This window comes from Magallana gigas, chromosome 4 (assembly GCF_963853765.1).
Source record: "Magallana gigas chromosome 4, xbMagGiga1.1, whole genome shotgun sequence".
Classification (NCBI taxonomy): Eukaryota; Metazoa; Mollusca; class Bivalvia; order Ostreida; family Ostreidae; genus Magallana; species Magallana gigas.
The window spans coordinates 12,926,058-12,939,870 of NC_088856.1; the positions used below are offsets into that span (position 1 = coordinate 12,926,058).

Sequence of the window (13,813 nt, forward strand, 5' to 3'; positions counted from 1 at the left end):
AACGAGAGTAGTTTTCCTGATAATCAGTTAATTCTAGTGTAAAGGTCTTTTCACAATTGGCGCACGAGCAAATATTCGTGCGACGGAAAAAAATAGATTTGGATCGTAAACTTTTGCAAAAATAATCGCATATGAAAAAGTATTAGTACGAAATCGCACGATTTAATGGGACCGCTGTGCGATGCAAACGCAGTAAATCTTGCGATAAATCTTACGCCTATATGTGACTGTTGTACAATAGAAATGTGTGTTGTAAGATAGTACGATAGGATCGTGCAAGTGATCACATGATCGGACGATTGAACGCGCACGAATGCGATGGGACTCTTCAGCAGACATAATTGAATGCGAGAGAAGATGCCGTCTAAGAAGATGAGCAAAGCAACAACCAAAGCCAAGGTGACGAATTGCAGAAAAAAAAGCCAAGGGGAGGCATGTCAAATTGAAGCTGATAAATCGTGCGATGATAGTAATAGCGGGCGCAGCGAGCTCTACCGGCAAGGTGTGAGTGTGACTAGATAATTCGGACTAGCTACACATTGATTCAACGGATTTGTTTGGCGTCAGTTACTCAGACCAGTAATGCCCTATTTTAATCGGACCAGCAGTTCCCTGTAAATATGGTTTCCCATTTCACACTCTCACTAGAACAAGATAAAAGACTATGTACATGCATTGTAAATATACTGCTGACACAACGTAATTCCATTACAGTTATCGTCCTTTCGAGCAACGTCACAATGGATTTCTTACACATTGATCCGATAGAATTTTTTCGGCGTCAGTAAAGTTCGACCCACATTGCAATTCACCAATGGTGATCGATCTCACTAGATACCTTCTCCCCAGTCTCAAAGAAAAACTTTTGAGAAACAGATAAATTGTGAAATTTCAAGAACATCATGCTTTTTAAGTAAAGAAAACACTATATTTCGCGTAGTTTTTTTCCAGGGTGTTTTAAGAGACAGACGACACTTGACTGGCGTGAATTTTGACGACACAATTAAGGGGAATTACTCTAAATAGTTATCATAAATCTGCTGTAATATAATTACCAAAATCTTCTCAAAATCTTGTAGAACTAACGAAAAGAAGGGGGGGGGGGCAAATCCATTTTCCTTATATGATCAGCAAATTTTTTTTATAAGTACATGTAAATTAAAAAAAATATTATTATTTTCAAACGGTGGGGGCGCTATTTGATAAGTCAATTATATATATATATATATATATATATATATATATATATATATATATATATATATATATATATATATATATATATATATATATAACAGACAGCCGAATCAAAACTCTACCGGTTTCATTATAATCTTCAGGAGTTTTGAACAATCACCATAGATACATCTATGTATCTATGTATCTATGGTGATTGTTCAAAACTCCTGAAGATTATAATGAAACCGGTCGAGTTTTGATTCGGCTTTCTGTTATTTTTTATTATTTAATACTTGTGTGGATTAACTTTACTCATTTTGGATTATATATATATATATATATATATATATATATATATATATATATATATATAAGTTTACGAAAAATGTCTGTTAAAAACTACGCAAAATATAGTGTTTTGTTTACTTAAAAAGCATGAAGTTCTTGAAATTTCACAATTTATCTGTTATCTGCAAGAAAAGAGGAAATAAACTGCAATTTTTGCATTTAAATTCATTTTCGTTACGTTGCTGCTTTTATTTTTATTGATTTATTATAATTTGTTATTTGTTGCACCGTAAAACATATTATGTTACAAGATTGCAAGAGACACGTCTCATGGTCGCAAATCACACACAAAGGGAGAGCTGTGATTCATCTTACGACCTTTAAAAACCGTGCATCACTCTTGCGAGTACACAACACGTTCAAGACTTTCGTATTTATGTTCTTGCGTTGCAATGGGATAATTTGAATTGCATTCAATCTTGTCTGAATAGAGTGCAAGTCCAATATTTTGAAGAGACTTGATACGACCATTAAAACGCACTGCATTGAATGCAAGACATCGTTTAACGTATGTTACAGCTCGTTTGAAGCTGAAACATTCCGATTGCAACGTGTATTGTCCTGAGCTATCTTTTATAAAGTTTTCCTACAAGTAAATGGGTAAATAATAATTGTTTGTATAATATGTTTTCTAGATTAGGTAATGTTTTAACCACTTTAAATAAATAGGGACAATGCACGAAGTGGATTTCTATTTCCTATTTCCTAATGATAGAGAGATGTAGGAAAACCGTGTCCCTTTTTTCTTCAGATTTAATAACCTTATGCACCGCACCTTAATACATAAGGTTACATATCACTTGTTCCTACCTAATCCTACCTTTAATTTCTTCTTTATATCTTCTTTCTATTTCTGTCTTTCTTTCTCAAGTTACCTCTTTTGCTGTTCACGTACGATTCTAGGATTCCGCATCACAGCTAACAGCTGTTTATAGTAATCAACTTTGACTCTATTGTCACACATAATGCAGTTTCGTGTACATCTTACCTGTTCACAACACCAGGCTGCATTCCACTCATAGAAAAACTGATGCACTAAAACAGTTAATCAAAGCCACCCTGAAAAGGACATACATATCCGTTTGCTTAAACAATATATTAAATAAATGATTTTTGAAAACATAATAATTACTACCAAAAGGTGTTTTGCATAAATTATTATATGTATAATCATAAACAGCATTACAGGAGGAACTCTATACTAGCTTTTTACTTACAATATATATATATAGTGGAATGTCACTGTCCCCGTTTCTAAAATACTTTTCATTTAGTGTTGTGCTACTTTTGTAGATTTTAATATTTCTCAGTTCTGTAAAATACAATATAAGACTTAATCGGCCGCAATATATGATATAGATAAAACAAATCCATAATGATTTCAACATTTTATTTTATAAACATTTTCATGGCATATTCAGAATTGCCAAAGTTGATATTTTTTATCATTAGTTTAAGCCATGTTAATGCATTCATCAGATAAGTTCTATTTTCAAAATGTTCTACTCTAAATTGGGTTCCTTGGTTTTAAAATCCCAACACTCTGCCGATGAGATTTAAGTTCAAATTGTTTCACTGGCTTTAAGATTCAACAAATAAGTGAATAAATGGAGATGTAGGGTTAACAATTTTGCTATATAGATCTAATCAACCTGTAGATACCTTGTGCATGTTTTAACTTATGCAAAAAAATGTTTTCTTACTGAGAAAGATTTGCATGTTATTTCTATTTACCCTTAATTAGATGTAGAGTTTACGCAAAAGTTACTTAATCGTGGATTTACTGTACAACTAAGTTTTAAAAAGGTTGTGTTTCAAGTACTATAGTTGGGGATTGTTGGAATCAAAATTGATAACTGTTGAATACAAGATTTATCTTTCAGAAAAATATATCTTAATTATCTCAATTGTGATGACATTAGTTCAAATTAATTGTGAAATGTTAACAAATATGATTAAATTGTTGAATGTAATGTTTTGCTTTTAATGATGTTTTGCAGGAGCATTTGCATTATAGATATTTAAGAAGAATAAAATTAAGAAACGGATACACATAAGAATATATTAAGTATGAACATTAACACAGCTACGAAACTTATATGGTGTGTTCTGATATTCCCTTTTAAAAGATCTAAGGACAATGCTTTCTTGAATTACATTTACAGGTATGTAACGTGCTTTCTAACGGTAATTCCCTATAACCCAGATTCGAAGCTTTCACCAGCTTCTTTTGCCTATCAACAAGCCTTTTCTGGATGTAACTGATGTACTGGGGATGAATGATACCTAATACAGTGATGTAATTCAACAGACGTCGTCAGTACTGTCCACCCATCGATACGCTGTGTAATGTTTTAAAGGGTCATGTCTTTCCCATTTAACTTTGTCCTTGTGCTCCAACTATTGAAATTTTTCATTTAACAACAATCGTTCTTCAAAAATGTTTTCATAAGTTGCTTCATTCTTTTGATTTGGTTCATGTAAAGAAATCTAACATTGACTAAAAAATGCAGTAGGAAAACCGCTATACACGTACATGCTCATTTACAGCATTTACAAATGCATGAAAAATCATATTAAAGTGTTTTGGTACTTGGCTAATTGATACTCTTTAAAATGAAACGTGCATTATTTGAATAATGAATGATGAATTTTTAAGAAACAGTGTTCTCCTGACTCTTTGGAGATGACGGAACCAAAATTGATGATGGCACACCATAAACATCGTCAGACATATGTAGAGGTTTATGGTGAAGGTGACTGTATGTGTCGTTGTCAGAATCTTGCTCCTCTCGGTGGTAACATTGGGGTTCTGAGACACTGTAGACGTTAACATTTTCATCGTCTTCGTCCCCTTGATGTGCTTCGTCATAGACGTTTTCGGTTCGGTCATCGATATTACTTTGTATATTTACCTCTGAATCCTTCAACAAAATATTTATATATTTAGATATGTGAACATTTGCAGTGATCAGTATAATGCAAAATTTAATTACTTTGCTCACATTAAAGTTTCCAAACACATAATTATCTGCAACAGAGTAGTGGATGTTCCTCATGGGTAACCGTGAAGAACTGCGACAATCTAGCCTGAATGAAAAAAGAAGGTACATGTACCATGTACAAACACATATAAGCACCTTTAAGTTTTAATTCGCAATATCATCTCTTTCAAAATAGCACACTAAATCATTGAACTTATAAATGTATGCATAAAGCAACCTGATTATCTGGACTGCGTTACACGTTCAAATACACATAGACCATATGATGATGCCAAAGGTTACATGTAACTAAGGTATAATTGTATTTAAGATTAAATCATTTGGAAAAAAAAAAACAACCTAAAGGAACATTCAATATTCTGCTTATTATATTTGTAATACCAAGTGTTCTCTATAGATAAACATTCTTCCTTTTTTAAGTCTTTTTACCTTTTTGTTCTTGATCGTTTTCTTCTTCTCATTGCAAACAAAAGTATTGTGGCTGAACACGATAATAGACCAAACAATCCTCCCCCTACAGCTATAAGAAGTAGCCGATTTTCTTTTTCTAAAAAAATACAAATACACATGTATTGATCTGAGTATAAAAGTTATCAAAAGACGTTCACCAATAATAAGAAGAAGTGAAAAAGATTATTTGTTGATCGATGAGTCTTTTCACATGTGTACAAATCTTACCACTGAACCAAGGTAAGTGTCTTTCAGCTGAAAAACATTAAGCCAGATTTTATGTAAATCAACTTATTGAAAATGAAATATAAATTCAAATATTTGATAAATAACAATAAATACAATCTGCAATACATAATTCTACGACATTGTTTTAAAAAAACGAATACAACTAAAAATTCAAAACGATATTTCCCGTTGTTAAAAAATACAAATAAACCCCATATAAAAAAAATTGAAAGACAATATCGGTCTTATTTTTGTAAAATCATTTTTCAAAAATGAACCAATAAAAAATGCACTGGTGTGTCGAACCACCTTATAATATTTACAGTAAATATTTATGCATTATGTCAAAGCTCCCTTAACCCAACTTGATTTACTTAATCAAGTTTTAAGATATTTAAAAATTAAAGCTGTCATGCAAAACGATCTAAAAAAAAGATGTATGTGTATATTAAAGAAGTTGTCAATGTTCATTATTGCATTTACTTATCTATTTTAAATCTACCTGGCAGACAACCCTCTTCAAGTCTGATAAACCCCTTGTCACAAGTACACGTATGGTTTTCCCCACATACACCAGCATGTTTCGTTCCATTGCATTGAATACTAGCTTCACAATCCTCATTAAGTTTTCTATTACCTATAAAAATATATCTTCTGTATTTTAAAGAGTACATCAGTTTTAAGGAGCAGAGAAAAGTAAGTATGTTTTTTAAACTGAAAAAGGCTTTTTACATTTACTATGAGGCCTAATTCAATTTCTTTAACCATTAAACTGGATAATAGATAAAATTGAAGATGGACGTCTTTATGTCTTTGTTATTCATTTCTTGAAACCTACAATGGTAATGGCAATTAGTAAATGAAAAAGAAAATACCTTTGATACATCTTCCTTTGAAATCTAAATACTCATCTTGACAGTAACATAATGTGCTGTTTTCTATTTCTGTACAATTTCCTGCGTTGACTGTCCAACTGCATTGCTTGTTGTTAATACATGGTTCAAATAATTTCAATCCAACTGTAATTTAGAGTGTTGTATCTATATTGTTGTAAGTTCATTCTTTTTGCATTTACCGTACAAAGAACTACACATATAACAATTTTCAAATTTTGATGAAAAAAAAAACCGCACACAAAACAAATTCAAGTTTATTTATAATAACATTACACCATACCTTTTAAGCATTTCCCGTTAATCCAGTCATATTGGTCGTTACATGTGCACACTTTTTTTTCTTTTTCATCTTTTCCTTTTGTAACACACGTGTTTGCATTTTCCGTACTAGAGCATTGCTCGTTTATTGTACATTCTTCATTTATTTTCTTTTTAGCTGAAATTAAGTTTTAATGTATTTCCAAAATATATTAAATATTTTGCTGCAAAGAAAACGAGTTAATTTCCGAGACATAAAATATTTGAAGACGTTTAGCGAGAAACGTTACCATGGAGACATTCCAAATATGTGTTGTCTTCTATGTAATCTGAATTACACATACAAAGTTTCCTGTGTCGTATCTCTCTGCAAACTAGTACTTCCTTATTTGAGGTTCCGTTACACTGGTCATCGATCACACATTCCTCATAAAGTGTTTTATTGACTGAAAATTATTGGAAAACAAATATTCGAAGGATCGGAAGTAAAAAAAATTTTTGCAAAAAAGCCTCATTGATGAATAGCATTTTTTGCATTCCAACAATGAAATAAACATAAAAAATCAGAAAATATCGTAGTTATGAATTTTGGGTATAAAATATTTCAAATGCCTTATAATATAATCCGTGTTCAATTTACTATTGCATGTATTTAATTTCATTTACGCTATTATTAATATCATACACATATTTCTTCCCTTATATTTTTAATTTCTTACAAATCCAAACACAGATAATCCTAATCTAATTATAGCATAATACAATTCTTAATGAAAAATCACGTAATGGTCGGAGTATCCTAAATCTGAAATATTTAACAATTTTAGTTGTTAAAATCTGTTAAATCGGGTCTCACAAAATTGTTTTTGACTTCTAATACATTATATACGGTAAAATGTACCTTGCAAACATGTGCCATTGTGAGTCATAAATCCAGAATTGCACTGACAGCTCGACGTTACGTTATCCTGTGGGTCAGTCATGCAAACGCCAGCATTTGGTGTAGCTCTACACTGTTCGTGTATCTGGCACTTGTCACCGAGAACTTGCGAAGCAAAAATACAACTAAGTTCATTATAATAATTTTTAACACATATGATTACAAGCAGCTTAATTGTAAATCAATTTTTCTTTGCCACCGAGGAAGCATTCTTATTCAATATATACAATTTGCTTGACCCCAGCATCCTAAAAATATTGATCTGTTAAAATATGATGTATTTTTTAAAGTGTAGTCTCTCTTAAAGGGACATGGTCACGTTTTTGGTCAAAAATTATTTTTTCAATTTTGATGTTCACAATGCTTCAGTAGGGTATTTTTAATAGGCAACCAAAATTTGAGTTTCATTTGATGAGATATAAGCGAGTTACAGAGCTTACAATTTTTCGCTATATAAAACAAAGTTTTTGTTTACATTTCGAATGTTGAAGTAAAAATTACAGTTTTAGACCTAAATTAAATGTGTTAATCGTTAGGAACTGTTTATTTATGCTTGAAATGAATAATAAGAAAGACAAACCAGCTTTAAAAAGATTTTTTGCTAGTATATTGAACACATGTAAACAAAAACACGAGCCTTGTTTACATGGCGAATAATTATGTGCCCTGTATCTTGCTTAAAACTCAACGACTGGCACCCAAATATCATTTGATTATTAGAAATGCATTCTTAAAGCATTGCAAATAATAAAAACAGAAAAATAAAATTGACCATAATCGTGACCATGTCCCTATAATGTAAGGTGTAAATATTAATATATTTGTATTTTTCTGTGCAATCATAATTCAATAATGATAATTCATTAAAGTAAATGAAAAAATGTTGAATACCTGTTTTCTTTGTTTGATAGGAAATTATGCATATCATTTAAAGAGAAAAAAAACTTTGTAAGATACACATCTAAATAATATCTATTCTACTGGAAAAAATCTGGTATTTCCATTTTGAATTAACAAAAGTGTTTAAAACAGCCATACTATGCAAATGATTTTAAAACATGTTTCAGTGTTTCAATACGAGTCATTTATGTGTACATAAATTAAGAAAAGGTAAACAGTGTCCCTACATCAACATTAACGCACAGGACAGCCTAATACAGTGCCAGCACCGGGGGCTTGTAACATAAAGGGTACTTAAGTCTAAGACAGTGCTTAAGTAGGACTTAAGTACATTTTTAGACTTAAGTCTGTAACCAGAAGAGTGCTTAGCTAGGACATTTTTTCCCAAAACTTAGGCGGCCGATAGAGGTGACTTAAGTTTATCTTAAGTTTGCTTTACACAAATTTAGAAGTTTATTTGTAAATTATTTCAATTCATCATTCAACAGTACAAATAACAAATTTACACAAAATTAATATCTTGATATTCACCAGTACCAAAGTTTTGGTTTAATTGATGTAAACATGAGCACTGGTCGTAATGAGCTTATTATTTTTCATATAGTATGCAAGTGGGCTGCTGAAAAGGTTCTAATCACGTAATGTTCAGTTTACAAGAAGTACTTGTGACTATATACATGTATGGAAACCTATGAAACCTGAGAAATTATGAAAAGGACGTTTGAAGACAAAAGAAATCCCCAGTGATTTTAAAGACGACGATTGCCTCAATTCAATATATTGACTAATTGAAAAAAATATACTCAGAGTAAGCGAATTGCCTTATTGGTGAGGTAAGATGTAACACAAACCGCATCGTGATATGACGCCACGGGCAGTTGTCAAAACGACTAGTGGATATTCAGCAAAACAAAGAAGTAAATACAATAGACTAAATGCATTCGCCAAAATCCATTGTTTTGAGCTATTAATTTTTTTAGGCACATATGTATTTACACTCAAGGCACCTTTAATTATTGTCTGTACATTTACGTCTACCCCATCGAATATCATAAAATACCAAGCACTTGTATCTATAGATACACATGATATCAACCTAAAATAACGGTTTATAACCAATACTTTAAAATTCGATAAAAGGAATAAACAATTCGTTTTTATTTTTAAACATAAGCATGACTTAACTAAGACATTGCTAAGTTTGCTGTATGTTACGGTATGCGACATACTAAAGAATGACTTATATAGGTCCTAAGATTCCGCCTAAGTCCTACTTATGACCCTACTTAAGTCAAAATCTTAGCATGCTTTATGTTACAAGCCCCATCCGCTATAACCATAGTCAAGCAGAGAGGAGAGAGAGAGAGAGAGAGAGAGAGAGAGAGAGAGAGAGAGAGAGAGAGAAAGAGAGAGAGAGAGAGAGAGAAAATTGTCATTGACAGAGAGATAAAGAGAGACAGAGAGAGACAGGGAGGCAGCAAGTCTGCAATGAGAAAAGAACATAACAAGGATACACGCATTATCGCACTCTACATAGATCGCCACAGTCGTGACCTAAGATGATGGTGATCAGTTATAACAGAATAGCTGCAGTATTGATCAAAGTTAATTTGGAAATGAGAGTATGGAAAATTCAGGCACACATCCAGTACAAGTAAAACGCTTTATTCAATCTTTAAAAATGAATCATAAATATTTTTTGGAAAGAGAAGCAGGTCTCTCTAAATTCAAAGTGCCTTAGGTTTTAAAAATTGTATTAATCAATTAACTTGTAGATTAATTGTACACAAAAATCAACATGCTTCAAAAACTTATTGGTATCCAATACCTTTTTTTCCTTGGCATATCAAATTCAGTTCCACATTTTGTAGATAACGATCATATGAGCATGGAAACTTTGCTTTTCTAATGATGTTATCTATACCAGAAGCTTTGTATGTTACATGAACTGTGCTTATCTGTGAACATGCATATAAACTGTGCACCTGCTTCATGAAAACCATACAAAACTCTCCAGTGCTTGAATTTCCTGAAATATATTCCAAAATAAGAAAACATCGGAAACAAATTATTTGTTACTGTGTACAGGCCAAAAAAACTGCCTTGAAGTTCGTTAAATCCTTGTCCCCTTCGCCCTCGTTTTCAACGGGCGGGCGGATTTATGACTTGGTCAATTTAAATGCATTAATTATCTTTACACCACTGTGCCTGCTTTTTTTTGAAAACGGGGCGAAGAAGCACTGTATTCAGTATCTCTCAAAGACTTTAACTTAAACGAAACTAATGTTTTGAATAATAAATGAATGACATTTGACACCTTTTTCAATATTCGATGAAATATTCCAGGGCTTTAATCTACATCCACGTCCTCCATTCATAAATGCCATGATATCTTGATACTGATAGACCCTGAAAGCGTAAATAAGATGGTTACGAAACTACAGTAGGTTAATAGCTAGGTCATTTAATTGAAATATGATGTACAAATACTTCTAATAAAATTAAAATGAAACAGAATGCAAATATATTTACCCAATAAAGTAAAATGCGCCTGCCTGTTGTACAAAATACACGATACATATCCTTGCAAGTAAACTATCTAAAAAAATATAAAGGTAAAGTCAAAATAGTTTATAATAAATTTGTAAGCAAGTTACTGAATTCAATTCTTATCTGGATTCATGAAATACGTACACATTGTTCGTTTAATTTTTGGAATAGCGAAGGCTGATTGTTTTTCCCGGACTCCTTCGGCATCAATGCTATTTTATTTGTGTTTATATTTCCCCATCTATTATATCTAGTTCTTAAACATCAGAGTTTACTTCCTTCCCGAAACAGCAACATATGGAGTTTCCTTATACCAAATTGAACGTTAATACACTTATCTGCTTATTTTACTGTTCATACAGTACATACAGTTTTTTTAATTTTTAAAGATAATATTAACACCATCAAACTCTACTATGCATGATGTATCAGTAATCGAAATATTTCTGGAAAAGTGTCATCACAGTTTACTTCCTACCCGAAACAGCAACATATGGAGTTTCCTTATACCAAATTGAACGTTTATACACTTATCTTTTTACAGTTCATACAGTACATAAAGGTTTTCAATATTTTAAGATAATATTAACACCATCAAACTCTACGATGCATGATGTATCAGTAATCGAAATATTGCTGGAAAAGGGTAAAAAAAATAAATAAAAATAGAACGAGCTCGCTGAAAGCAACGAGTAGGTCTTCCGTCGCAGCTGCGTCATACAAAATTGATACCTGGTCATTATACAATATTAGATGTATAAACCCTTAGTAAAAAATGACAAATGCTTTCGATTACATGAGTTTGTTTCATTATGATTTATTTGTTGTATTCATTCATTTTGAAACTTTGGATTAAGGTGCTAATGGCACATAAATAGAGAAAATAATGAATTCAAACGTTACTACTGAGAAGATATGATTAGATATATTTATGTGTATTTGTACATTTGTTATAATTGTTTTGATTTAAACAAAAACCCAACAAATCAAACAAAAGAAAAAAAAATACAAAAAAATAATTTTTTTAAAAAACTTTCAAATTGAGTAGTATAACAATGATAAATTGAATTTGACCTTTTCTTACAATTAAATAAAAAATCTTCTTTATTTAAGCTAATACAGCTTCAATATTATTATCCAACCAAGTTTATTACCAGTATAAGAAGAAAAAAGTTTGGTTAATACTTATTGAAAACACACAAATACATTGAATTTGAAAAATACATTCAGTTTTACACTCCATTAATTAATATTCCTTAATGAGTGATTAACACATTATGAATCCTTATTCTCAAATTTATGTAATTCATGAAATAGTGAAAACCCTTAAAATAATTTGGATGTATATTAGACCATTATGTGAAACGTTCAGCTAATTTTCTTCAGTTGTGAATAGTTTTAGCAGACTAAAATTCAGTTTTCAACATTTTTGTCAAAATGACCTTTTTGCACTTAAATCTATGAAAAATGTTGGCTTTTGATGAGTGATCAATATTTCTTTCGTCATAAAGCATTTCCTATTATAAAAGTGTTTTAAAATATAGCCTATAATTGTGACATGAACTTTGTCACTCACTGTCTTTTTACAATAATAATAACGTTATGCATAGAAAAACTTGATTTTCAATGTTAAAAATAGGTAATATTGTGCAACTCTTCTTTGAGACCGATGCTGTTCCCACTGGATTTATTTTTGTTTCTCAAAATTTCATTACTCAGGTTTTTAAAGATTCCTCATTTTTTCCTTTCATGAAAATGTATTGGATTCTATTCAAATTTCCAATCAACATCAAAATACCAGATTTCTTGTTAACAAAATATGCACCAAATTTGATAAGGCATATATTTTTATTTGAAATATATTTATACGTTTTAAGCAGTCTAAGTTAAAGTGTTAATGTGTTTAAACGATATGATATAATTTTTAAAAAAGTTTTATAGAATTAAGTAGTTTTACAACTTATCAAATTTAACAATATTTTTACAACTTCTGTGACCTTTCTGCACTAAACATGTTCCAAATACAAAAATAGACATTTTCTACCTTGTTAGGCATACAATGAAATTTCTCTTTCACATGTAGTACAATCATGTTAAAATGAAGTGATACACAATTTTTTTTTTAATCCAAGACATCGCATCTGCAAAGCCCTGCCTGAATTTTGCTTAGACAGCCTCTTATATTCCTAATGATGCATAAAACCTAATTAGACTAATACATGTATTTGTATTGTTCAGGGATTTTCTGGAACTGATGATACTATATGAAATTTGTATCCATTGTTTTATTTGCGTTACTGTTTTGTGTTCATCGTATCAAATGTGTAAACATATCGATACCATTTCAATTATTTTTAACCCAGAATCATATAATTGGATCTTAATCATATTTGGTGGTATAGTATGTCTTTTTTCAATAATTCTATAGCACAGTCATTTGTTTTGTTTTTAAAGTGTGGACCCCTCGTCTTCGAACAACATTGTATCAATTTTGTGCATCTTTGCCAATGCCACTGATGGAAAGAACATGTCTACTAAATGTACTATACTATATTGCAAATAAAGATCTTTAAAAGTGGTCTATAGGTTGATTCTCCGCATGTTGTTTTTTTACATTTGCAGTTTATTTTGAAAAATTGATTTAATCATCATTGTCAAAATATAAACAGAATTCCATGGACGACGTTTTCATTTACACTGTTGGTATGTCCGGTATACAGATCGAAAGACATACATTTTACTTATTTAAATTGTTTCTTTGGGGAGGGGGAGGACCGAGGTCTTTTTATTTGGTTGTTTTTATCATTTTCATTTAATTAATCATTTTTAAACCTATCGGACTGCCGATATTACCTTTTAATGCAGTTGAAAATTAAAATACTGTCGATGAGTACGCGTAAGGAAGAAAATACAATATTCAAGAAGTTCGAATAAACAATCATGGTCCCAGATCGTCCATCTGGGTTTATATCCAAACTGAGTTTTACAAATCTGCTGCTAGAGACTGTCAGACTCTTATTATAATTTATCATGTAAAATTATTTTGTTTTAAAGAGGTA

At 31.1% G+C, this 13,813-nt stretch overlaps 1 protein-coding gene across 1 annotated transcript; it reads right to left on the reverse strand.

Moving 5' to 3' along the window:
* Positions 1 to 2,991: 2,991 nt before the first annotated feature.
* Positions 2,992 to 11,021, reverse strand: LOC105341940 (uncharacterized). Its single transcript, XM_066081348.1, has 13 exons — positions 10,899 to 11,021; positions 10,737 to 10,803; positions 10,522 to 10,613; positions 10,033 to 10,233; positions 7,266 to 7,409; positions 6,655 to 6,810; positions 6,387 to 6,542; positions 6,086 to 6,229; positions 5,713 to 5,847; positions 5,211 to 5,237; positions 4,962 to 5,079; positions 4,533 to 4,617; positions 2,992 to 4,451 (listed from the first exon to the last, which is right to left on the reverse strand). The coding sequence occupies exons 1-13, from the start codon at positions 10,900 to 10,902 to the stop codon at positions 4,182 to 4,184; spliced, it is 1,599 nt and encodes a 532-aa protein (XP_065937420.1). The 5' UTR covers positions 10,903 to 11,021; the 3' UTR covers positions 2,992 to 4,181.
* Positions 11,022 to 13,813: the final 2,792 nt, after the last annotated feature.

Bases quoted from the DNA above. Each gene is read 5' to 3' on its own strand.
- LOC105341940 (XM_066081348.1), bottom strand. The intron at 10,614-10,736 runs GTAAATATATTT...TTACGCTTTCAG, and splicing joins GGCGCATTTTACTTTATTGG to GGTCTATCAGTATCAAGATA. The intron at 5,238-5,712 runs GTAGATTTAAAA...AATGTTTTTCAG, and splicing joins TGAAGAGGGTTGTCTGCCAG to CTGAAAGACACTTACCTTGG.